General features: G+C 38.3%; 1 protein-coding gene across 1 annotated transcript; it reads right to left on the bottom strand.

The window, feature by feature from the left end:
- Positions 1-15: 15 nt before the first annotated feature.
- On the bottom strand, positions 16-27,201 carry HNRNPLL (heterogeneous nuclear ribonucleoprotein L like). Its single transcript, XM_034427471.3, has 13 exons — positions 26,787-27,201; positions 23,603-23,721; positions 22,693-22,930; positions 20,221-20,306; positions 19,000-19,096; positions 18,841-18,913; positions 12,967-13,038; positions 10,076-10,293; positions 9,588-9,709; positions 4,259-4,460; positions 2,844-2,901; positions 2,513-2,611; positions 16-763 (listed from the first exon to the last, which is right to left on the bottom strand). Exons 1-13 carry the CDS (start codon positions 26,964-26,966, stop codon positions 708-710), a joined length of 1,620 nt encoding a protein of 539 aa, XP_034283362.1. The 5' UTR covers positions 26,967-27,201; the 3' UTR covers positions 16-707.
- Positions 27,202-27,973: the final 772 nt, after the last annotated feature.

The raw sequence follows: 27,973 nt of genomic DNA, 5'->3' as shown, positions 1-27,973 counted from the left end.
AAAACAGAAAACGTGTTATTCAGACTTGAGTCTTTATTTTTATTTGCAATAGTTTCCAGGCCAGGATTAGCAATAAGGACGTCATGCTAATATAAACGAAAATAATTCTGAAAAGGCAATTTTTAAAAATAAGTTTCCTTCCATTCTGCAAAAAGGGTATTAATTTTTTCTCATGAAATTTCTTTTTAAAAATCATATATTACATTACTAAAAATCAGTATGTGTAATTTGGAAAGAATTTATACATGTATTTTATCTTAGAACTGTTGTAACACATACAATTTATAATAGTAATAGTAACCATGAATTTTACAACTAATATCCTAAAATAATTATCCTTTTTGCATTTATACCAAAATGAAAAATAACTACTGTAAATGGAATGGTAATGTTACTGTGATATGGAAAACTGGTTTAAAATCAAGACCTGTATCCAATTCATATGCACACGCTACTACCAAGGCAGTCAAACCCTGTAGTTAACAGTTATATGGGTTAATATGCACTATATTATACACTGGTATACCTACTTTTTTGAGGGAAAAAAAGAAACATTTGGCATTTAAACACATTCATGTATTACAAAACAAATAAACCAGTTAAACTGAAACAAGGAAACTGGGCAAATATTTTAGAATCAATGAACCACGTATCATCTCACATTTGTAAATAAAAGGCAAATGGAGTTCTTAACACGCCGCCTTTGTCTACAGATGGGAAGAAGTAGAGAAGCAAAGCTTCAAGGTATATGGGTTAGAGCCATCTGTAAAATGCAAAAGGAAACTCAAGAGTTAGAAAAATACTATAAGTTTTACTCTTTAAAATAGCCTGCTCAATCATGAAATTGTAGTTTTAAACTAAAGTGATACAAATTAAGATGGAAAATAGGAAACAATTTTGAGGTAATTTTCTATAAACAGTTTTATAGAAATATGGCTTATTTATTTTTTTATTCTGGAGAGCAATTTACCTGTCACATTTCTGTGACAGAAACATCACATGAATGCAACATTCAAAATGCAGTACCTTCTTGCTGGGAAAATGCAGTATTTTAGTTTGCAAATAAAACCACCAATGCTGTTAGGACAATTGCATGGGGTAGATCAGTTTATTTCTAATACTAAGTTATCGAGTCTTCGAAAATGGACAATGTCATAGGTTTAAACAGTAGGTCACAATTCCTTAGGAGTCCATGAAAAAATCAGAAGGAAGTCACAACTGTACGAGAGCTTGTGCATCAAAGCTGAATCACTGTCTAGACAAGCTGGCACGCTCAAGCACAAATGAGAGCAATGCAGAGGACAATCTTATATCTTACACAGGCAAAGAGGCTCATTGGCAATACTTGCTCCTGCTCTGCCTGGTTAGCTTTTTCAAGAAAATTGGATTGTTTATTTCTAATTAAAAGGTTGCATTTTATGAATTGCAAGATTCTAACACTATTTTGTTTGATACGTAGATCAAAATGGAATTAGTAAAAACAGTATACTTTACTTTCTGCTGAACACTAATCCAATTTTTTTTTTACTGGAGTGGGGTGTCCACAAATTAATTTGTCATTTACACCACCAAGTTTAAAAATTATTGGACTATATCATAGAACGGGGAGATTATTCTTTCTCAGTCAAGCTAATCATTTACAACATAGGAGCAAAATTTGTTGTTTGCCTCTGTTTTAGACTCAGATGTAAGTGTAAGCATCTTTATCATAATTGATAATACTATCATACAGTAAAGAGTTACAATTCTCTCTATATATTTATCTAATAAACACTATGCAAGTATGTGTGTATATATTTATTTCTAATGCACTTATTAAAATAATTCATAATATTGCTTTATCATAATGGCTAAAACAAATTGTATTATCATAATTGCTAAAGCAAATTTCTCTCGCTACTTGATATTTAACATGCTTTCTTAACTAGCTTTTAAGGTATGCTGAGGATTTATAGCAGTGTTTTCCAAATGTAAACACCTAGAGAAAATCTCTGACCAATACAGAACAAAATTACAACCCTCTCCCAAGGTCCATCTAGCAGGACCAAAAATGGCTTTCTCCGTGGTCTCTCTCTCCCTCTTGTAACATCATCCCTGCAGAGATAAAGATGGTCACCACTTTGGCACTCTTTTGAAAGGCCCTAAAGACCTGGTTCTGCCAATGGGCCTGGGGGCAAAAGAGTAATATGGAGCCCATCAAATGGTAGATTTGATTGTTTTTGCCATGGGGAGAGGGCAGGGGAGGGTTATTGCTTCTGTATTGTTTTTATACTGGGTTTTATCTTTGTAAACTGCCAGGAGTCATTTAGAATTAGCTGGCTAGCCATATAAATTTTCATAAATCAGTCAGTCAGTCAGCCAGTCAATCAATCAATGAAATAGATTAAAATGCAGTAGGCCCAAAGGCATTAGGAATGCTAATTTCTGCAAATTATACTTCCCAGTCCAACATTATCAAATTAATACATCCTCAATAAGCATGATGTGACGATTATTTCACAGTGATACTTACTAGGCACTCTTATCTGGTAGTGATTGAGTACTGTAAGAGCTTCCACTGCATCTGTCTTGCATTCCCATTCCAAGAGACCAGAAAGTGTTTTAGCTGATGCTGGCAAACAAAGAATTAAAATGTTTTGCTTTGCTTTATTTTTCTCTGTCAGAATCATTTACCTAGGAGTTTTTAAATATTTTTTTAAATAATGTGAAATTGTTTTCTATCACATTAAAGGCATATTTAATCCAATACTCCTCCAAAAAACTGCTCATGAGAACCCCATAAGCACACCCAATCATGGCTAATATCCACTGACAGTGTTCTCCTTCAAGTAATATTTACTTACGTTTTGGATCAAATACTTTATATTTGATAAAAGATAGGACTTCATGATCATCACACAACTGTAACAATAAGAAAACATAGTTGCTAAACAGCAAGAATGCTAGTGATTCACAGATACATCGTTATGAAATACTTCCATAGTTTAGCCTTTATTGTCATTGTACATAATATATACAACAAAATTGGTTAAATAAATAAATATCATGGCTCTCCTAGATTGAAAGAACAGATATTGAATTATTACAATGTGGCAGGGTAGAAATATAATAAATTAATAATAAACAATTTCAGGTAATTCTTGCTTAATGACAATTCAAAGTTACGGCAGCACTGGGTCTGAAGTAGAGGCCTGACAGCAGCAGAAGCACAGCTTTCTATTTCAACTCCTATGCCACCAGCACCGAGGAATGCTGCTGTGCAGGGCAGCCAAAAGGGCAGAGATAAAGGGAGATAGGTGGGGGAGTTCAAGAGGATGCAGCCCCTGAACTTCCTGTAAGGATTTATGGCAAACTAGATGTCCCTGAAGGACTGCTCCTGCAGTCAGATTGGCAGCCAGAGGGTGGATTCCAGATGGCAATATCATTTCGAAAAAAGGAGCAATTGCAATCCAGACAGCCGCTCCTTGTGAGTAGATAGCAGAAACCATAACTTTTGCAGTCAGTTTGTAAACTGAATGACTGAAAGTTGAGGGATTTCAATCAAGCTCACAATCATAATGTAGCCACAATTATACAGACACAAAGTTCGGTCAAGCCTCATTTTTTAAAATCTTTTTTGCAATTACCTAATTGTTTTTCAGCTATTAGGAACCTTCAGAGAGGCAAGTTTTACAGCACTCAACAGGTGAGTTCCCTTTAGTCCCCAGCAAAAGAAATTTTAAAGATTAAGATTAAGGACTTAAAAAAATAAATAAAATTATTAAATTTTAAATAAACAGCAAAATGGTGAATAGAATGTTCATTTTGAGAAGGGGTAAATGAATTAAGAGTACAGATGGATAAATAACATTTTGACATTCATTATAATAATCCTTCCCATGGGAAAATGTCATTGTTTTGAATTCTAAAAAGAAATCAGACTTTGAAGGTTGAAAGCTGGATAGAACAAAAAGGAACTAAAGATTATAATTACAGGAGAACATTTGATTACTAATACAGAATGGAGCAAAATACTTTAATCATATATTTTAAATTATAAAGGCATACTGAACAATATTTGTGAACAATCGACTCAGAAATTAATTTAAGAATATCTGCCATTATAGATAGACTATCCTTAAAATGCGTTATGAAAGAACAACTGAGACTGACAGAAAAGTAGATAAAATTGACAGGCTATAAAAAGATATGTAAAAAGATGTAAAAAGAATTAGATTTTGTAGCTTGATTATTGTTTAAAACCATGGTCTATTCTTACCTTTACAAAGGTCTCTTCAGTCACACATAGGGGTACATTATAGTAATGCAATACACAAGAAGGTGGCTGGATGATGTTCTTGGATGCTTGGCCAGCACTTGTAAAACGATTGTTTTTGCTCATTGCAAAGTCTTTATAACTGCTTGTCCCATCTTCCAGCTCAAATATTTGACTAGGAACAACTGAATGCTGCTTGGATACACTGCAATTAAAAAATAGACAAGAAAACTCCCTTCACATTCAAATCAGAAAATTTTACTTAATTAGCCTGTAAAGTTTAATTATACTCTAATATAATTTAATAGATTGATTACCTTCCAATTATTACAGTAAAATACTCTTTTATCAAATTACAGGGGAAGGTCAATGAAATTATGATTGTAAATACTCTGTTGCTTTGCATATATACTGAGAGCTTCTGCACCAGAAACAAATTCCTTGTGTGTTTAATCACATTTGATCAAATACAGTATTCTATTCCTATTCCTGTTCCTGTTCCTGTCTAGTCTAGTCGTCCATTATTCTACTCTACTCTACTCTACTCTACTCTACTCTACTCTACTCTACTCTACTCTACTCTATTTATTTATTTTTCATATTCTTAATCACCCCTCAGAGAGATGCTCTCGGCAGTGTACAATACAATGAATAAAATTAACATTAAAATCAGAATAATTTAAGATTAAAATTTAAAAATTTTAAAAAAACAGCAAACACCGCTGTTTGCAAGCGGTGGCATGCCCCGGTCCCCAATGCTCTTCTCGTTCCCCGGGTGGTGCAGGCCCTCAGGTCCCGGGCCTTCAGTTGATGTTGTGCAACACCAAGTCCGTGGTAAATAAAGCCCCCCTCATTTGTGATCTGGTTCAGGAGGGGGGTGCGGACCTGGTGGGTATTACGGAGACCTGGTTGGGCCAGGTGCGAGGGTTCCCCTCATTGAGATGTGCCCACCGGGTTTCTATGCATTCCATCAGCCGAGGTCCCAGGGAAGGGGCGGGGGGTGGGGGGGTGGCGGTTCTTGTAAAGGAAGGACTTGTTCCGAGGGAGGCCACTGTACCTCAGATAGCCGGATGTGAGTCCCTCCTTGTGAAGTGGGGACATGGGAGGCAGATGGGCTTGCTGATTATGTACTTGGCTCCCTGCCACGTGTCAGCGGCCCTGCCCGAGCTGCTCAACGTGATTGCCGAGGTGGCGGTCGAGACCCCCAGGCTTATGGTCATGGGGGACTTCAATTTGCCATCTGTCGGAGAAGCATCTGAGGCGACCCAGGAGTTTATGGCTTCCATGACGGCCATGGACCTGACCCAATTAATTCATGGCCCCTACTCACATGGGAGGACACACTCTGGACTTGATTTTTGTCTCTGGTCAGTGGATGAATGATCTTGAGATAGGGGATATAGTGATTGAGCCCTTGTCATGGTCAGATCATTCCCTTCTTAGGTTTGACTTTCTAACTGCCACACCCCACCGCAGGGAGGCGGAACAGACTAGGTGGTTCTGCCCCAGGTGCCTGATGGATCCTGATAGGTTCCAGACGGCGCTTGGGCCATTTCCTGAGGCTCTGATTCACGGCTCGGCTGAAGAGCTGGTGGCCGTCTGGGACAGGGCGGCCGCTGGCGCTTTGGACCGAGTCGTGCCTTTGCGGCCTCTGACCCGTTGCCGAGTTTACTTGGCTCCTTGGTTTTCCGAGGAGCTGAGGGAAATGAAGCTCCGGAAAAGATGCCTGGAGAGCAGTTGGAGGACCAGCCGTTCCGAATCTGACCGAACACTGGTGAGGTCTCACATTAAGACCTACCTAGTGGCGATAAGGGCGGCAAAATGTAATTATTTTTCCACCCTTATCACATCTGCAGATAATCGCCCAGCCGCCCTGTTTAGGGTGACCCGCTCCCTTCTCCATCTGGGAGCGTGGGAGGATCCCTTGCAGGGTCGAGCTGAGGATTTTGTGCAGTATCTGCACGATAAAATCGCTCAAATTCGGGAAGGCTTGGTCTCTGACTGGGTAGGCTCAGGCAGGATGATGGAGGCAGGTCTTGAGAATGTTATTTGGGAGGAGTTTGACCCTGTGGCTCCCGAGGACGTGGACAGGATTCTGGGACGGCTGAACGCGACCACATGTTTATTGGACCCGTGTCCCTCCTGGTTGGTGCTGGCCTCCCGGGAGGTTACGCGAGGCTGGCTGCAGGGAATTATTAATGCTATTAACGAGTGAGGGTGTCTTGCCTGCCGCCTTGATAGAGGCGGTGGTGAGGACCCTCCTCAAGAAGCCCTCTCTGGATCCGGCTGTTTTGGCTAACTACCGTCCAGTTTCCAACCTTCGCTTTGTGGCGAATGTTGTTGAGAGTGTGGTGGCGTGACAGCTTCCGCAGTACCTGGATGAAGCTGTCTATCTAGATCCACTCCAGTCCAGCTTCAGGCCTGGGCACAGCACGGAAATGGCATTTGTCACATTGGTGGATGAACTCTGGAGGGCTCGTGATAGGGGTTGTTCCTTTATCCTAGTCCTGTTAGACCTCTCAGCGGCTTTTGATACCATCGACCATGATATCATGCTGCGCCGGTTGGAGGGGTTGGGGGTGGGGGGCACCGTTTTACGGTGGTTCTCCTCCTATCTCTCTGACCAGTCGCAGTCGGTGTTGGCAAGGGGGCAGAGGTAGACCCCGAGGCGCCTTGTTTGTGGGGTGCCACAGGGGTCAGTCCTCTCACCCCTCCTATTCAACATTTATGTGAAGCCGCTGGGTGAGATCATCTGTGGTTTTGGGGTGGAGTTCCATCAGTACACTGATGATATTCAGCTGTACATCTCCACCCCAGGCCATCCCAATGATGCCCTTGAAGTGATGTCCCGGTGCCTAGAGGCTGTGCGGGTCTGGATGGGGAGAAACAGGCTTTGACTCAACCCTTCCAAGACCGAGTGGCTGTGGCTTCCAGCGTCCTGATATAGCCAGCTGGTGCCATCGCTGGCTATTGGGGGCGAATTACTGGCCCCCACGGAGAGGGCTCGCAACTTGGGTGTCCTCCTGGATGCATGGCTGTCTTTAGAAGAGCATATGACAGCCGTGGCCAGGAGGGCTTTTTATCAGGTCCGCTTGATTCGCCAGTTGCGTCCCTTTCTGGATCGGGACTCCTTACGCACGGTCACTCAGGCACTCATCTCCCGCCTGAACTACTGTAATGCTCTCTACATGGGGCTCCCCTTGAGGAGCACCCGGAGGCTCCAACTGGTACAGAATGCGGCCATGCGGGGGATTATGGGAGCGATGGGGCGCTCCCATGTGACACCCCTCCTGCGCAAGCTGCACTGGCTCCCAGTGGTCTTCCGGGTGTGCTTTAAGGTGTTGGTTACTACCTTTAAAGCGCTCCATGGCTTAGGGCCTGGGTACTTATGGGACCGCCTTCTGCCACCGATAGCCTCCCACTGGCCAGTACGCTCCCACAGAGAGGGACTCCTCAGGGTGCCATTGGCCAGACAATGTCGGCTGGCGACCCCCAGGGGGAGGGCCTTCTCTGTGGCAGCACCTATCCTCTGGAACGACCTGCCCCCGGAGATACGTAGGATCCCAGATCTTCGTGCTTTTCGCCGTGCCCTTAAAACTTTTTTATTTCATCAAACTGGGCTGGCTTAAGGCCCCCCCCCTTTAGATATTTTTAATTGTTAATTGATTTTAGTTGGAGTGTTTTAAATTTATTGGGCCAAAATTTGTTTGATTCTTTTTTTAAAAAAAAAATTAAATTTTTGTATGTGATGTTTTTATTCTTGGCTGTTCACCGCCCTAAGTCCAGTGGGAGAAGGGCAGTATAAAAATCTAATAAAATAAATAAATAAAATAAATAAATTTAAAAAAATAACATAAAATTTCAAAAGGTGAAACATTCCAAAATTGGGGGTGGGTGGGTGGGTTAAGCTGTTGTTAATACAGGGGTGAGTAGGGATTTTCACGGAACCAGCTAGCTCTACAGTAGTATGGGACTCTGTGTCCTCTACACAAGATCACACAGCCAAGTTCTGACCACTTTGTGGAAGGTCAAAATATTGGGGGCTTTCATCACCTGAGGACAGGATGTTCCACAATGCAGGGGCATCAGCAGAGAAGGTGCTCTTCCTAGACTCTGTCAATCAAAATTATTTGATAGACATGGTCTGCAGCATACTTCCCTGCCTGAATAAGTGGGATGGGGTAGGGTGATATGGTGAAGCTTGTTCCGTAGGTAACCTGGCCCTATGCCATGTAAGCTTTATAGGTGGCCACCAATATCTTGAACTGGACCCAGAAGCAAACTGGCATCCAGTGCAGTTCACAGAGCAAAGACATTATATGTGCCCTTCTTATAGCACTCAGTATGGCTTGCACGGCCGCATTCTGCGCCAGCTGAAGCTTCTGGATACTTTTCAAGTATAGCCCCACATAGAGCGCATTGCACTCCCCATTGCATAGTCCAATGGGGAGATGAGCAGGGCATGAGTGATGGAGCAGAAGGCTCCCAGAAGGGGCATAACTGGCACACAATGTGGAGTTGACAAAGGCCCTCCTGGCCATGGCTGCCACCTGCTCATTGAGGTATTCACCCAAGGTATTCACCAGGTGGTCCAACCTCATCCAGGACCTAAGATGATAAACTCCTGGATACAGAGAGGTCAACCCACAGACAATCTGTTTTACCAGGTTTCAGTTGAAGTCTGTTGTCCCCTAACCATACCCCCACAGCCTCCAGGCACCATGAAAGGACATCCACTGCTATAAAGACAGATAGCTGCATATTGTCAGTATACTGGTGATATCTCATCCAGTCTCAGCAGTTTCATGTAGATATTAAAAAAAGAAGTGAAAGGAGCACTGACCCATGGCACCCTACAAAGGAGGGCCATGAGCTGGATCTTTCACTCCCTATTAACATCTATTGGGACCTGCTTTGGAGGAAGAAGGTGAACCAGCACAAAACTATGCTGTCCACCCCAATTCCTTAAGTTGGCCCAAAAGGATACCATGGGCAATACTATTGAGAGCCACAGAGAAGTCAAGAAGAGCAAGGATGGAAGCACCACATCCATCACGCTCCCACAAGAGATCATCCATGAGTGCATCCAATGCAGTTTCAGACTTCAGTGCCATATCTGAGCCTGAAACCCGACTGAAAATAATCCACTTCCAGATAATCCATTCCTCCAGGACCCTCTGGGGTTGCAAATTAATGAAGAGTCAAATGGCATTTTGTAAATGTACAAAAAGGGATTTTCCCCAAACTAAATTAAATTTTCTAAATCACATTTTAACACATTATATTTTATATTGGTATTGATATTAAAATAAAAATTGTGATGCACACCTACCAAACATTTAGTCTCTTCCCAAATAATTTGACATTATTGAGATGTGTGACTGCTCTTTCAACAGCATATTCATCACCCATTTCCACTAATGCAGTGCCTGGAATAGTCTTCATAAATTTCACCTGTAATATTTTAAATTATATATAAATTCAATTTAAAGGACGATAGGACATTTTTCAATTTCAGTTGGAAGATAAATAACATTGACTTGTCTTCAAAGATATTTACTGTCCTTTTAAAAAGTCATACACAAGCTTTTTCAGACAAATGGCTGCATTTGAACTTTTGGTGGTCACTTGAATGCTAAAAAGCTGCGCGAGATCAATTAAAACAAAAGCTTCCACTTTAGTATTAATGCAATTATTCCATTATACTATAATAAAATTACAATTCAATTTAACAGTATTCAGAGGCCACATGTCTAATTTTTGTGGGGTAATTGTAATGCATTTTTGCTTTACAGTCACATTGCTAGGCATTTAGTTTACCTTTTCAATATTTCCATACAAACAGAACAAGTTGAAGACTCTTGAGCAATTCATCTTCTGCTGGTGCAACCCACTGACCATGACAACAGATCCTGAGGGGTTTCCTCCATGCATGTAAGATGAAGAGGCTTGAGGAAGTGGATAAGCAACAAGCTCTGGAGTATCCCGAGATGCCATTCTATATCGACTTGGTAAAGGTAACAGAGGACCATGTGATCCTAAAGAAAAAAATACTCCCTAGTTAATAAGTTTAGAATATTTAAGTATACAATGGATCAACTAAATATAGCATTACAAAATAATCACAGAAAAATGTCTTATTTAGTGATGTTTCATTAAATAATAAAACTCAGTTTTTAATAATACAGGTAATCCTCAATTTATGACCACAACTGAGCCAAAAATCTGTATTACTAAGCAAAACAGTTGTTAAATGAGTTGTGCCACATTTTACCTTTTTTGCCAGTTGTTAAACAAATCACTGCAGTTGTTAAGTGAATCATGAGGTTGTTAAGTGAATAAAGCTTCCTCCATTGACTCTGCTTGTTGGAAGTCAGCTGGGAAGGTTACAAATGGTGATCACATGACCCAGAAACAGGGCAATTGTCTTAAATACGTGCCAGTTGCCAAGTGTCCAGATTTTAATCATGTGATCATGGGGATGCTGCAATGGTTGTAAGTGTGAAAACCGGTCATATCGCTTTTTTCAGTGCTTTTGTAGCTTCAAAAAGTCACTAAACGAATGGCTGTAAGTCGAGGATTATCTCTCTACAGGTAGTCCGTGATTTACAATCATTCATTTAGTAATATTTGAAGTTACAATGGCACCGAAAAAAGTAATTTATGACCAGTTCCTAATGGAATGTGTGGATGACCTTGGAGCACAAAGGGAAAAGATGCTATTTAGGAAACAATCAGACAAGAGAGGCAAGAGCCACTACTAACTTAATGGTCAGAGAATGAAACTTAGTGAGGGTCTGCCCTAATGATCAAGCATTTAAAAATGGATGATAGGAAGTCTATATCTTCAGATTTTCAAGGTTCTGTTAATGTGGCCTTGCAAAAAAATAGAATTAGTCATGTTTCCTATCTTGGGGGGGGGGGGGGGGGCTGTCATCACATTTACAACTGTTCCAGTATCCCCGAGTCATGTGATCACGGTCTGCATGCTTGGCAACTGGCATGTTTACAACAGTTGCAACACCAGGGAATCACATGATCACATTTCGGAAAACAGAAAAACAGAGTAATAGACTTGGAAGTAACCTTGGAGATCTTCTAATCTAACCCCCTGCTTAGGCAGGAAACCCTACAATACTTCTGACAAATGGTTATCCAATATCTTCTTAAAAACTTCCAGTGTTGGAGCATTCACAACCTCTGGAGGCAAGTTGTTCCACTGATTAATTGTTCTAACTGTCAGGAAATTTCTCCTTAGTTCTAGATTGCTTCTCTCCTTGATTAGTTTCCACCCATTGCTTCTTGTCCTGCCCTCAGGTGCTTTGGAGAATAGCTTGACTCCCACTTCTTTGTGGTAGCCCCTGAGATATTGGAACACTGCTATCATGTCACCCCTAGTCCTTCTTTTCATTTAACTAGACATACCCAGTTCCTACAGCCGTTCTTCCTATGTTTTAGCCTCCAGTCCCTTAATCATCTTTGTTGCTCTTCTCTGCACTCTATCTAGAGTCTCCACATCTTTTTTACATCATGGTGACCAAAAATGGATGTAGTATTCCAAGTGTGGCGTTACCAAGGCATTATAAAGTGGTATTAACACTTCACGTGATCTTGATTCTATCCCTCTGTTTATGCAGCCTAGAACTGTGTTGGCTTTTTTGGCAGCAACCTTCTCAGCTGACTTCAGACAAGCAAAGTAATTAAAAGAATTACTGTGTGGCAAGATGGGTGGCTAATAAATTTCACAAATAAACAAAACCAATGCAGGAAGCCAAATCTCCCTAACAACTGTATGACTCACTTAACAATTGCACTGCTTAGCACTGGAACTACCAGTCCATTGTTGGAGGTTATAAATCAAGGACTATTTGTAAAAAAAAACCTTGCAGCTTTGCTTTTATTCCTTGAACCTATTTAATACTCAATACTCAACAATGAGTACTAAATGAGCAATGTTCCACCAAAAAAAAACTAAAAAAAAACTTACTTTTAAATAATATAAAATAGAACTTATGGCTTTGATTCCCAGAACCTTTTTAATATACAGCAATACTACTGAATAATCTTGTTAAGTTCAAGATATGTTTCTAACTGAATTATAATTGACAGTAAAACTTCTAATAGAATGGCAGAACTTATCTTATTTGAGAACCAAATCAAAATTTGACACCAGTTACTAATATATTTTAGTTTTCAAGGCTCTATTACAAAGGACTCATCAATCTATCAAAACAGAACCCCATTAGGAAAACTTTTTATTATTTAATTAAAGTAATGCATTTTCTCCAAATGCTCACAAGGAACAGTTCACCTTGAAAAAATTCTAAGATCACAAACCACAAGATTCAAACTGGCAATCACTGTACTTTATCTATTTTTAACTTTTGTAATAGTGTTCCATTGTGATAAAATCTGCAATGAAGAATTGTGATGGCTTTTTTAAAAATGAAAGCTAAAAAAACCCTCACCTATCCTAAAAACCCCGGTAACTGGCTATAATTTATGGATAAAAATATAAGCCAGGGAATTGTAACAAACTAAACAACTGCTTTAACCTAAAAATTAAGATTATCCCTTCTATGTAGCAATGAGAGTAATTTCTTTTATGCAGAAGACATAGATAATGGCAGAAACAGGTGTGTTTTCAGTATAAATCCCCAGAGATTTATGAATAATTTTTATGAAATTAAATTCATAAAAAAGGAACTTACCATAGCCATCATGTCTAAATGATGAGGGATGTTCTCCCAAAATAGCTTGCCTCTGTCGGCCTTTCCCTCTATCTAAAGAATAAGAGAGTATTGATTTTTTAAAATAATAAATCTTCTCAAAATATTAAAATTTTATCAACTAAAATAATGTGTTTTCCGATTAAAACTTAACAGCAACTCTGCTAGATCTGATCACATGTCCACCAGTCAAATATTATATTTCTAACAGTATGGTAACCAGATATTTTTAAGGTTATACATTTGCATATTTTGGTCAGATAGTCATTTAGATTGACTTGTTCTAATACAAAAATGCACCAGAATTATTGTTAGGACACCAGAAATATTGTTGTTATTAAAATCACATCCAGAAAGATTTGACATTTTAAACCTAAGAAAACTGTACAGGTGTCTTAACACTATAATTACTCATAAAAATCAAGCTGTAAATGCAGTACTTTCGAAGGACAGTACCTGAATCACACTATTAGCTTCAACAGCAACATATTTTCAAAGAGGGCTTCTTTTCAAGAAGTTTCAGCATAATCCAACAACAACCTGTATTACATGGTTTCATAATCAGTTAACAGAGAGGATCATAATTTTTTTAACATACATCAACAGCTATTAATGGGAAAGTGCTGAGAAAACTATACATCGCTACACTATTATTATACAATCTATATTATAATGCCAATAAAAATCGAACTTTTAACAATGAGAAGTTTTCAGCAAATTTCATTTTATACAAGAATATAAAGTTAATCAAGGGGTCAACACTACTGGATGAAAGCAGCAACCAGTAAACATCTACTGCAATGGCATTTATCATTAACATTTGCTGATTGTTTTATTATATAATTTGAAGTGTCAATATTTTGATTGCTAAACTCTGAGAAATAAGAAACATTCAGCATAGATAAGATAGTATTTATTTAAATGGGAAAATATGTTTTTACACGGATCCTATTAAAATCAGCATGGGTTGAAAACTCAGCTTTGATAACAAAGTTAAAAGTTTGTTTCCAAGGTCCACAATTTTGTTACGGCAACTTTTTGAAAATGAAAACATTAGATAAAAAAATTAAGTCCTCAAAACAAAAGTGAGGAAGAATATTTTTGTATGTCAACTACAAATCTTTTACATGGATATTACTTTGACTTATTTTGGTAAAAGATGAATAAGTATGAAATAAGGAAAATGCCTGCTAATAATATCCTGTTTAATATTTAACTGATATTGAGATATTAATATGAGAGCCAGTGGTTAAGGCATTAGGCCACAAACCATGAGATCATGAGTTCTAGTCCCATCTTAAGATACAAAGCCAGATGGGTGACCTTGGGACAGTCACTCTCACAGCCTTAGGAAGCAGGTAATGGCAAACCACTTCCAAAAAACCTTGTCCAGAAAACTGAAGGAACTAGGGAACTGCCAGGAGTTAACAATGACTTGAAGGCACAAATAAATTGTTCATAACCATTGTAAGAAATCTAGTTAAGAATCAAGATATTTGAATGTTTCCTACAATACAATTAATTATTCTTAGGGACTTCATTATAGGGCGAATGGAAAGACTCAATTTTAAAAAGTACATCAAACCATAAGACCTTAATTTAAAAGAATGAGCTAAACTGGCTATACAATATATTGGTAAACAGGCTTAAAAAGTTTATAAATAATGTTATCATTGTACAGCTAAACAGAGCATGGCAATTACTTTTTTCCTTATATTAGATATATTGTTAATTGTTTGGCTTAGATGTAATTGATCCACCACTGATAATCTCTTCTCATATATTTAATTTTTAAAAACAATCATTCCTCAGAGATGCTGCAATGGATTCTGTACTGAACACTTCTAAGATCCCTTCCAACTCTAAGATTCATAAAACATAGTAATAAAAATCACATCATCCTTCCTATGAAAACATCCACTAGATTTTATGTTCACATTACAGCTACCGTGTTTTCCCCAAAATAAGCCCCTGTCTTATATTTTTTTTGAACCCTGAAATAAGTGCTTGGCCTTACTGCCATGTGCTCAAAAGCCCGATTGGGCTTATTATCAGGGGATGTCTTGTTTTGGGGGAAACAGGATATATAAAAAATCATTTGGAGAATTAAAAATAATTTCTGACCAACAACTGAAAAATGAAAAAATTCTCTGTTTAAAGAAAAATGAAGATAGTACTACTCTTGATAGCTATGTACACCTTGACTAAAAACAACAGAGAGAAAAATGCCATCCATGGGTATGTTATCATATTTGGCTGATACATATTTCTATGTAACTATAAAGTATGCATTGGTAAACTGCTCTATTTCCGTACTCTACAATATAGCGTTAACAGGATCTACATGCAATACAACTGACAAGATTTCAGCTAGCATATTTATACAGTATTAGGTTCCTGAGTGTAATGCTGTAACACAATATCCTGGATGAAAAAAGGAAAACCAAACCGGTTCAAATATTCAAAATTATCTGCTTAATGTAAAACATAAAAACTCCGAAGTTGTGCTTGATTTCTGGTGATTTCATGCACATGCACAGGTAGCTTTCTTGTTAACATGAAAGTGGTCTCCTCTTGCCATAGTCTGGGTTTTTTTTTGTTCAGATTAGCAGCATGGTCTAAACTGACAGATCCCTATGACAGTATTGACCCCACCAAGCTGCTTAGCTTCAAAGCCTAGACAAGATTAGCCAACTTTATCAGAGAATTATAAGGCTAAAAAAAATCTTAAATATTTCTGAAATAAGGTCAAGATACCAATGTAACAAAACCTACAGTGATTAATTCAGCCAAAAGCATTGGCTGGGAAGAGAAGAGAAGAGGCACAGAAAGTAACCTGTTTCTGAGACACTTTTATCACTCTTCTCCTAAGAGAATATTAAGAAGCTCAGTGAGTACTGCCTCATTGTACTGATGAGTATTGTTCAAAATAAATGAGTGATTTTTTATATTGAGGAAGTTGCCCACTCACTGGCAATTGGTTTATTGCTCACATTAAGTTCTCTGATGATTCATTAAAATTGATAAAGACAGTAGCTTTTATTAACTGTTAATTATCAGAATAAAAAGCTATAATTGTCTATCTACAGAAAATGTGGTGCAAGTTTTTCCATTACAATTTAAAGTAATGCTACATACAGATAGTCTTCAACTTACCACCCCAATTGGAACCCAAATTTCATCACTAAGCAATGCCCTCATAAAGCAAGATATCATGTGAATTAGCAACTGTAATCCTAGCACTCAATTAACTGAGAAACACAGGTTAAGCAGAGGGAATCCCAGGTAAGCAGAGGGGTGGGGGAGGCCTGGCACAAGCCACACCAAAGTTGGAGGGGGTGCCTGCAGTGTGGTGCAAAACTGCAGTTGCTCCTAGAAGTCTCAGCCTATCCCGGCAGCATGACACAAAGCTACTCCACTTGGTCCAGCAGCACTTACAACAATAGGGGTATTGCAACTTCTCTCACTTACTTATCTCCCCCCCGCCCCCTCCCCACCATCTATTCTATACTCTTCGAGCTACACTGGACAGTGCTATTTGGCAGCAACAGCAGCAGGGCTGAGACTGAAGCAGAGGCATGGGGGTCTTCAACAGTCTCAGCCAGCTGCCATCGACTCCAGTCTCTACTTCAACCCAGCACTACAGCTGCAACTGAGAAATGTTGCATCAAGCCCCACTCCATGGCCAGTCAGCCCAGCACCATTGTGCAAAGTTCCAGTTGCCCCCACAGTCCTGTCCTTCACAGGTTCTGCCACGCCCCAACTGATCTTCACCATTTTACTCCTAACAAGGCATGCCCTAACTGTACTGTATGCAAGGCTGGTGCTGGCAGTTCGAGACCTTCTTCCCGTAGTCACACACCCCATTCTCATGATCCTTCAGAAATCTACCTCAGGTCTCGCAAGAATGGATGTATTATTTGAAGAAAGGAAGAAACGTCATTTTTGCCCCAGTATCACCGGTGATGAGTACCACCACTGTACATAAGAACCAAAAGCGCATTAATGATGGGGAGACAGGTGAGTGGGGGAGTTGCAGCATGGCTACAGTCATAAGTGTGGGTGGGCTGCCAAGCACCCTAATTTTGGTCACATTATGGGGAATTCTGCAACAACTATAATTTCAGTCATGGGCATCCATTTTTTCAGTACCATCATAATTTTAAACAGTTGTTGAACAAATGGTTGTAAACTGAGAATTAGCTATGGTAATATTAATAGTACTTACTCCTGTCTGGGAATAGGAATCACCTCAATTAATTCAAGGAAAAGCAATTTTGTGGGTGTATTTAAACAACAAAGTGCACATATTCAAAGACATCTCAGTGCCACATAAGCAAATCCATTCTTGAGAACTGAAATGATGTTCAAAAATTTTAAAAATAAGAAACAGGACTTACTATTCAAAGAAAAGTCAAATGTCACAATAAACATCAAATTTTTGATACAGCTATGTTATTTTCCTTCAAGGAAAGGTTTCTTATTTTCCACAGTTGCATTTACCAGGACAGGCCACAGTCCCTAAACAGAATCTGAATTGAATGTGTGAACTTAGTATCGTAAATACTTATGTTATCTGGCAATTCGAAACGAAATTTAAATTTTACCATAGCATTGCGGTTGAATAATCTGCTAACCAATAGCATAGCCCCCTTATTAACTTTTTACAAATACTTAATTCTTCATTCCAAAGCTTATATATTAATAGTACATTTCACAATCAAAGCACTATCTATAAAATGCAACTTTTAGATAATAGTTAAAAGGCAAGCCAAGGCCTAATATTAATAGTACATTTTCACAGTCAAAATGATACCTAAAAAAATCCAACCATGTGGTAATTATTAAAAAGTCAAATCTTGTTTCATGTTCAAAATTTGCTAAATACTCTACCTTGATAAGTTTCCCAACTTCCTGCCATTAATGCCTAAATTTTCAAAAAGTATACACAGCAAATTATACACGTCATTAGAAATTACAGAGAAGTACAGAATAAGATTTTTTTACACTTTCATGCAAGTTCTTTTACTGATGCAAACAATGTCCCTGTTAAGGTTTGCAGTTAAAAAAAATGGAATATACTTTGGGTAATGTAGTGAAACCTGAGGAACTTGCCTGACAGGTTGCTGCAATTTATTTTTAAAGTAGTTATGATGCTTTAGACAACATTTACATTGGAAAACCTATCTTACATACAACCAAAACAATTACCACAATGTACAGGAGAGAAACAAGACTTGGAATCTTCCATATTATACTGTTTTGTTCTAGGGATATAAGACTGGAACCATATGCAAGCTGATTATAATGGGTACAGTCTACCATGGCATTCATGAAATCAGAAGTATTGTAAGTATCCTTCTTGACATGCTTGTGGTGATGATGCATGCAGTATGCAGTCAAGGTGAATTGCAAGTCTGAGGTTTTTCAGAGGGCCATTTGATGATGCCGATGTGGTGCATGATGAAGTGTAGAGTCAGCCTGCTGGAGTCCTCTATCCTTCTTAATGCCTTGTCCACCATATGGGAAAATTCCTTTCCATGGAGAAGCAGTGTGCAAGTTTGTAGTTTGTAAGGAAAAGTCTGCATCAGTGTCCTCTCCTCCAAAGAGTGAGAGCTGCTTGGAGAAATGCAAATCCTTGTACTGCAAGCATGCTTGCATGTATGGGTTCCTTCTTGGCCTAAACAATTCAGTATATCACCAGGGGACTCTAGTGTTGAAAGTTATTCTTTTCCAGGATTACAAAGCTTTAACAAAAGTTCCACCAGAAATATTTGGCTTGAAATGACTACTGCATTAAAGAAACTCTCTGCATATGTATATGTATATGATAGATACAATTACCCAAACACTTACCTCGTCTGCCCAGATATGGCTTAGTATAATCCCAACTATCATTGTCATTTCGAATTACATTAAGTCGAGTTGGCTGTTAAGATAGAAGCAAAAGAGTGAACTTTAATCATTGCTTTTTCTTCTAAAAAAGAGAGAGGCTTAAGAAGATATAAACTTTACCCTTGCATATTCAATTTTTAATGTACAGCATCCTGCATATATATCCGCTCCATTGAGTGCAGCTTTTGCTTTTTGAGCACAAAGAACTGATTCAAACATAAGACATGTTAAGGATCTTTAGTTAGTCTTTAAAATAAAGTTATTACAAGACAAAATATTTCAGAAGAGAACTCTGTAGCTGTACAAGAAGTCACTCAGAATCCATTTAATTGAGGTACTGACAACAGTAAATCTAGATTTGCTGGTAGATTTCTTGGTGTTTGCCAGGATTAAATATCTCAGTTGTTATCAATACCAAGAATGAAATAACTTTCAGTGTACATTACATTGCTAAGGGAGAAAGTCTGGGGTTCTTTTATTTCTTTGTGAACAAATTAAGAGCTAGAGTCAGTGCTTCACATTTCAGAATTCATAACTCTGTTTTAAATGTATGTTTTTCAAAAATTTAACTAGATTTTAAGATTGCAAGAAAAAAAATCTAACCAAGTCCTATATTCCTGAAGTCCTCTTTCCTATTTTATACATAATGCAATGTTTATTTCTAATTTATTCATGTATAATTCTGATACACTTGGAGACAAATTTGAGGAAAGTCATAGTCTTTCTTCTAAGTTTAATTTTATGCATTATTTTTTTCATAAGCTGCAAGGCTAACTCTACTGATTCAGGCCTACAAAGGCTCAGATCTATCTTGATCTCACTGCCAGTAGATGTCAAAATAAAATTGTTCTACAGAGCATTCAAGGAATAATTTATGGCCATTATTTCTATCTACAGAGATTCTTATTGATCCAGGTCATGGTTGTCCCAAAGGTGCTTTTCCAAAAGGCAACTATATTTTCTTGGGTTTTTTTTTTTCTTTGAAAACATTTCACTTTTCATCCAAGAAGCTTTAGTTCAGTTCAGTTCAGAAAAAACACCACGAAAGTTTAGCTCTCTTTTGAAAAAACTCCTTTGGGTTATAACTTGCATTGGGGATGGCATTTGTCTGTAAACTACTGCGAGTTGTTCTAATTCAGTGATTGCATAAATATAAATGCAGAACAAACAAATAAATAAGCTTTCTGGTAAGTTCCTGTGCTATAACATAACAATATAGTAATAAAATTGGGTAACAAAACATCTGCAATGGAACAGACAAGCTCAGAGAGCACCAAGGACTCCACAGTTCAACATTGAGCTACATATTTCTCTTCTATTAGAAGAGTAGTAAAAGGATATTCAACCATGGCTTGTATTCCATTTCTCTTGAATATGACAATACGTTGTACTTTCCCAACAGGATTACATACTGTATACAAGACATCCTACAAAACAAAGCAGTTGTTTTATCTTACAAGATTATTCAAAATGTTAACAAATAAAAATATATACAACTATTAAAAAGCCATTCTGACAAAATACTGTAATGCAATTCAGAAAAGAAAGTTTAAATTCAGTTTCACTATACATACTTCAAATATTTTGCATGCTGCACTGGTAAGTATGCAAAGTTAGTATGCCCAATATTTGTACCATTTATAAAGTAGAACAGAACAAAATTAAGGGAAAATAATTATTTCCTTTCCAAATTATGCTGAAAAATGTTGAACTAATCTATTATAACTTTATCACTTTATTTAATTATTTATTTATTATGCCACCAATCACATCTAGAGGTGACTGTAGGCAGCTCACAACCAAATAAAAGTAACAAGATAAAAATTTAAAACATTAAAATAATAAATATTAATATTAAAATTTAATTTAAAAAATAGCAAAGATGGCAAGGAAGGACGCAAGATGCATATGGAGAGAAAGTGGGGTCTTACCCCAGTCCATTAATCACCTCCAGTATGATACACCCCATCGGGACCTCGTTTTGGCATGGGTTATGGGAACGGAGAGATTACAGGACTGTTCTTAGAAAAGTTACAAGATCTAAGCAGCAATATGTTAAAATTATATATATTTGTACTGTATATATTTATAATATCATGAGAACTGAATTTAACTCAAATTAAACAGAACTCTGCTTCCAAAAGCAGACTGTCCTGGCCCCCTGGGAAGTCTTTCCACAACTGTCTTCATTTCACATACCATAATTGAATCCTTCACTTTACACAAGAAAACTATGGTTCATAATTATTAATTCTAAATAATGTTAAAATGGGATTACATAATATAATGGTTTTCATTTGCATGCTTCCTACATAGAAATGCAGTTATTTATTGATTTATGGAACTTATATACCGTAGTTTTCAGAGTATAAGATGCACTCCACCCTCCTAAAATTGGGTGAAAATTGCAGTGTGTCTTATACACCAAATGTTGCTGAAGTCCTGCCCACCCACCGGTCCCCACCCTTTGGTTGTTTTCTGCCTCTGTGTGTCGCATTTTCTGCCTCCGCATGCCCCGTTTTCGGCCTCTACGTGACGCATTTTCAGTCGGTTCCAGGTGGTGGGGATCAGCGACGATGTGCTGTGACATCCTGGCAACCTGGAACAGATCTAAAATGGAGCATGCGGAGGCTGAAAACGCGACGCACAGAGGCTGAAAATGCAACACACAGAGGCCAAAAGCGTGACACATGGAGGCGGCACCCCACAGCCTGGAACAGATGATTGGCAGTATTCTGGGAGGCCGATCCAACCGCCAATCAGCTGCTTATGCTGAATCAGGCTGCGATAACATGCTGAAGCTGACCAGGCTATTTCCTGTTTGCTGCAAGGATGCTAACCAATGGATGCTGGTAGGCAGAGGCAGAATTTTTTCCCCCTTGTTTTCCTCCCTAAAAAATAATTTGCATTTTATACTCCAAAAAATACAGTACTTTCAGTCATAACAGACAATGAATCCAGTAATGAGAAGGAAGTGTGGAGTCCTCAGTGCAATCTGACCTTGGTTGTTTACTTGCAGATATTTCATTACCTGACTAGGTAACATCATCAACGCACTGATGATTATCTAATTGGGTACTGAAATGTCTGCCAGTAAACGACTAGGTTCAGAAAACATCAAAGACTCCACAGTTCAATTCTGAGTCATATATGTTCATTTCCATGAGAAGGAAGTTAAGACAAAATGAAAAACAGCTTTCCATACTAAACCTGTATTAAATATTTACTTTTAAATCATTTAGCTTTGAGTTTGGTAGAAAAAAAGAATATTTTACTTACAGAAACTTAAAACCATTTGAGATTCACTAAGACCACTGAAGTTAGAGGACAGACTCTCAAAAGTAACTAACAAAAACAGGAAATGAAATCTGAATATAGAAAAAGCATAAGGTACTGAGAACTCTAATAAATATTATATTACAAGATGCTGTTAAACAGGAAATTATTTCATCACTATCTCTTTTCCCATAAGCTATGGGTTGCTTAAATGACTTGCAAACACTGTAACACAGGCAAAAAAATGATTAATTGCTAATTTTATAGTTCAGCCAAATAATTTTCTATATCCAAAGTAATATTGTTGCTACGTAAATGAGAGCATACTTTCCCAGTTTTACAGAACAAAGTATACTGAAAAAAACACATGCATATATATGAAGATGCTTTCACATTCAATATAAACCAGAAGGAACAATCTGAGATCCTGCCAATGTAAAAAACAGGCAGAGAGGTGCAAGCTAGCCACAAGCAATCATAGTATAGGACAATATAAAACACCAAGTATTTGAGATTTATGCTGTAAAACAGACATACCACAGTAATTGGATATAAAGGATTCTGAATTGATAACAGCAGAACTTTGTTCCCACCAGATGGGTCATCAGTGTTTCCTGGACGAGTTATTCTTTTGCTTGTAGAGTAATTGAAAAATGCTTGCTGTCCTGCTATGTATACTGGCTCATCTGCTGCAAAAGTAACACACTTTTTGGCACTTTCAATATCCTCAAATTCTACCAAAGCTTGGCGTTTAAATGGCATCATCATCACATAACTATAGGAAAAAAGCAGCAAAACAACTAATTAGTTATCATAATTTAATTTAGCGATTAAACTAAGCAAAACTTATATAACTTAATATAAAATTTTTACTGCCAAATGCAGAAAAAAAGCAATTTCATTTCTTAAAAGCCAATGACAACTTTGAGTATAACATAAACTTTTAAATTTTGTACATTACTGTTTTAACTGAACTGCTATGAAACATAATTATAAAAAACAATATATATAAAACAGGTCTAAATTATTTCAGAGTTTGTCATGGAATATTTTTCACTAATTTGACAAAATCTGCATATGTCTGGGGGCAAGGATCAGTGAACATGAATCAGATTGGTTCAACATTCAGAATATGAAGAATCCTCCTAAACATCTTGTTCTTTATTCAGTTTAGAAAAATAATTCATTAAGTGACATTACACATTATATCCAAACATGCCTTGATTTTGTAGATTGTTTAGAATAATTAATCATAGCTTCATCATTCAAATCTATTGACCTGATCTGTGGATAATGTTATGCCATAAATATGATGACTTTTATTTAACAGCTTGAACTAGATCATGTCAACAAGACATAAAAATTGTCTTAGCCTTTTATATAAATAGAGCCACAGCAAAATGCAGTTTCCTATCATAACTTTTTTTAAAAAAATCATTAAACCTACCATATGGTCCCAAATTTTTCAAGAGCTTCCACAAGGTCTGCCTCCACAACTGACTCACAAAGACCACGGACATGGACCACAGGAGAAACGGAAACTTTGTGATGACTGCCTCCTGCATCCTAATAAAAGCATTTTAAGTTTTTTTTTTTAAATCTTACTATAACAAATATATTGTGAACTATGAAGTTACAAATTACTTTCATGTTTAACTGCATTTATTTATAACCTAAATATTGTTATAACAATAAATTTTTTTCTAGCTCTAGCTTTCTCAAGCTCTAGCTTTAATGTTGGCTACTTTTAAGACTTTCCTTTTTCACAAGTAATGGCAATTCTAAATGTCCGTGGGAATATTAAAAAGAAAATAGAGACGGGAAGGGACTATGGTATGAAAGCCAATTTTAAATCACAACTTTACATTCCAACAAACTTTAGGTTATTTTTACTTTTCCAGTTTAACTGTTAGTTAATTATACATTACTTTAATATTACCTAGAAAGAACAACAAAGTTGTGAAATTAATACATTGTAATTGCCAGAATACAGCCAGAATCTAAGCAGATAAGAAATGTAGAGAATTGCTCATTCAAAGATGAACAATTCTCTACATTTCTTGTTCAAAAAAATAATCCGTAAAGATTATGTTTACAATAGTATCCTCTTGAGTAACTTAAATTATTACTGCCTGGAGGTCTATCACCAAAAATAAAATAACTGATTTGATTGTAATAAAACATTTTTCACTTTTATGAAACAATGTATGTATAAAGTTAAGTTATTAGAAGTTTTATCAAAATATTCATATATATTAAATGAAAAATTAAAAAATAAGTTAGCAGACAGCTGTCTTTAGAATAGAACTATTCATGGACCCAACTCTTAAGAAAAGTTAAAATACCCCAATTGTTAAGTTAGTTAACATGGTTAAGTGAACCTGGATTCCCCATTGACTTTGCTTGTCAAAAGGTTGCAAAAGGACATCACATGATCCTGGGACACAGCAACTGTCATAAATATGAACCACTTGCCAAACATCTGAATTTTGATCATGTAACCATGGGGATGCTGCAAAGGTCGTAAGGGTGAAAAACAGTCATAAGTCACTTTTTTCAGTGCCATTGTAACTTTGAAGAGTCACTAAATGAACAGTTGTAAGTTGAGGACTACCTGTATACTGTACTGTATCTGAAGGATGGGCAAAACAGCATGACTGTTGCTTATGTGTGGAATTATGCAGTTAACATATACTTGTCGTACCCCTGCAATTTCTTCACTATAATAATATTGTAAATGTTTGAAACTTACCTGATTTGTCCTGTTCAGTTACTGCTTCAGAATATACAAATACTGTACCCTGGAATTCTATGATTCAGGACAGTGTATATATCTCAGTAAGAGGTCTGTTTCTGACAGTGAGGCATTAAATTAATTCCCTATCCTATCCTCCATTTCTGAGAATTTCGCCTTAGAATGGCTTATTCTTCTTGCTAATGTTTCACATAAACAAACGACAAGTAAAGCACAGTTCCTGAATTCCTTCCAGAACCTGTACTAGCAGTGGCCATGTAGTGGTATTTCCTTCTGAATTGTAATGTAGCATGTTGCATATGCATCTCCCCTCTTTCCTTGTGTTGCACCTGTATATGTGAGTACTAGGAACTGAATGTACAGCTCTGTATCACAGGACAAGGGGAGGGGGGCAACATTTTAAGAAACTGTTCAGCTGCCTTTCCCATAGCAATGCATGGGAAGGATTTTTTCAGGGTCTTCTTCAGCAGCTCTAGAATGGATCTGGACCATTTTCAAACTAGATTTTTATCTTGCTGACTCACTTCCAAATACTGGTTTGGGACCTGTTTTATTTTGTTTTTGAGTAGTTAACTCTAGTTGATAGACAAAATTTCAAACCCCTTTCTGCTGAGTAAAAACTGTAAAAATGAAAAGTGATAAATTCTGTACTGTAAACAAGATAATGATGACCAGGTTGTGAGAATTCGAGCTAATTGTAATTCAATCAGTAACATATAGATAAAAAAAAAAACATACGTCAGAATGATGAACAGAACACATATTATAGACCATGGCTTAGATAAAATTAATTGCAAAATATTTTGCAGTTGAAATGCCTGATTTTGAAATCTGAAACAGCCAATAGGCTGTTGGAGAATTCTAACATGATCCCAATTACTTCAGGTATTTACCAAGGTCAAACATGCTGAGCTTCTGTTTCTGGGCTCAGAGCACTTCCAATACTGTACTTTAAAGCCAAAACAGTATGGATATAATATAATGCATTTTGAAGCTGATTTGTTCTGCATAGACACAGTTGTAGCTCATCTAAGCCACTGACTTGAATGGCTCTGCTGTAAGCAGTATTATCACTGATTTATTTATAAGTATGACGTATACACAGACAAAACAAATACATACTCTGTACAATACTGCAGGAAAAGATGAAGAACCCCAGACAACTGTAATATATTCTTGTCCTAATCTATTATTCTCCCATCCCACAAGAGCACAGACCTTAATACGAAGCTTAGTTAGAAGACTGAAAATATAACTCCAATAACAAAGGGGAAAAGGACAGCAACAGTTATCCGCTTCCAGTTCCCAACCCTCTTCCCCTTCTTGAGATGAATGAGGGAAGGAAAATAAACAGGGCAGAATAGGATATACTAAGGTCCAGGATTAGTTGTGGGAACGAAGAAAAAATCGCAACTTTCATCTCCTTAAAATCTGAAAGCGATAGTTCCCAATTTGTGGGATGCCAAGGATTTAAATATGCTCGGCTTGTGAACATGCTTAGCCGAAGGACAATTTGGAAAGAAAGCCTCTCTGGGTTCTGAAAAATCAAGATGGAATGTACTTAAGGCTTCCGCCCACAACACACGGCTTTTTTGGGGGGAAGGGGTGGGGGAGGGAAGCTAGGTTGTCTTTTTTTAAAAAACCAAGCCCTTTCCAGATGCGTTAAATCCTTGGCCAGGATATCCACACAGGCTCTTCAACGGACACCAACATCACCCCGCTCTCCCCCTACTTGGGGCGGAGAGACCCCCGAGGCGGCACCGGAGTAAACCCGTCCTGGACATCTGCCTCTGTCCCCCCTGCCCAGCCTGTGAGCGACGGGAACAAAACAAAAAAAAAAAAAACCAAGAGGGTGCGCCGCGCCCGCTTTCCTTACCCCTCCGGAGAAGCCTCCTGCGCGAGGGGCGGCCTTTTCCCGGCGGCTCTCGCCCTCCTCTGCCCCATACTCGATCTCCCCCTCTTCGGCGGCGGCGCTGGGTTTCAGCCGCTTGGCCTGGCTCTCGTACGCGCCGTCCTCCTCCTCCTCGTACTGTTCCCCAGAGGACGGGGAAGACATGGCGGCGGCGGCGTCTTTGGCGAAGGGATGCGTGTGCAGAACGCACAACTGGCGCGCGAAAAGAAGAAAAAAAAAAACCCCGAAAAGATCGGTTAAGTAAGGCCTGCCAGAGAGAGAGAGAGAGAGAGCGAGAGAGAGAGAGAGAGCGAGAGAGAGATGCCCCGGCACGATAAAAGACAAGACCACACCGCAGCGACGCACGTTTACCCACACAAATCGCAGCAACGGGGAGGAGGACCGGTAAAGGCCCCTCCTCAAGATAGGGCCGATTCTTAGATTGCACATCGTGATTGGCTGGAAGGGAAGCTTCACAGAAGCGCCTCAAGATGCGACTGGAGAGCTGGAACGCTTATCACGCCCAGAATATAAAGACCTCTCCCATCCCCACCCACCCCTTTTTTTTTTTTTTTGCTATGTAGGTTCTGTTCTGCGTCTCCGACCCTGCTATTGCGATCCCTTCAAGGGAAGCGCGGCCAGGCGTGCTGTTGTTTATCGTCCCGCTCCCCTTGTGTGTGTGTGTGTGTTTGTGCTTGTAATGTAGTTTGCCAAATAGGAGAGGCTGGACCAATAAGATTTGTTTTTCAAAAAGGTCACTTGGAAGTCAAGGGTTTTTCTATTTATTTATTTTTTTTACAATGCCTTCACCAGGCAGCGTTGATGCTTTGCACCTTGTTTTTTTTTTTTTAAGTGAGAGGATCGGAAAATGTTGCTGGCCAAAATTCGGGAATATCAATTGAATGTGGTTATATCCAGATAAACAATTTCAAATAAGGCTGAAAGGGTAACAAGCTAGGTGCAAAAAAGGCTTCTGGATCATCATTGATTTCAGGGACAAGCATTTTTAAAAATGGGCAAGCCACAGTTTTCCCTGTAGCATCCGTGCCACCAGGGTTTTGAGCACTGATCATAAGGCTGCAAGTCTCAGAAATAAGTACATCAATTCTGAGGAAACAATGAAAGGATTTATTGTCTTAGTCTTTTCCTCCCTGTATTATTTCCCCTTCAAA

The sequence above is a fragment of the Pantherophis guttatus genome, chromosome 1, assembly GCF_059756535.1.
Source record: "Pantherophis guttatus breed Tessera chromosome 1, ASM5975653v1, whole genome shotgun sequence".
In the NCBI taxonomy this organism is placed as follows: Eukaryota; Metazoa; Chordata; class Lepidosauria; order Squamata; family Colubridae; genus Pantherophis; species Pantherophis guttatus.
The sequence above is the reverse complement of the archived record's forward strand: the minus strand, read 5'-3'. Positions and strand labels throughout refer to the sequence as shown.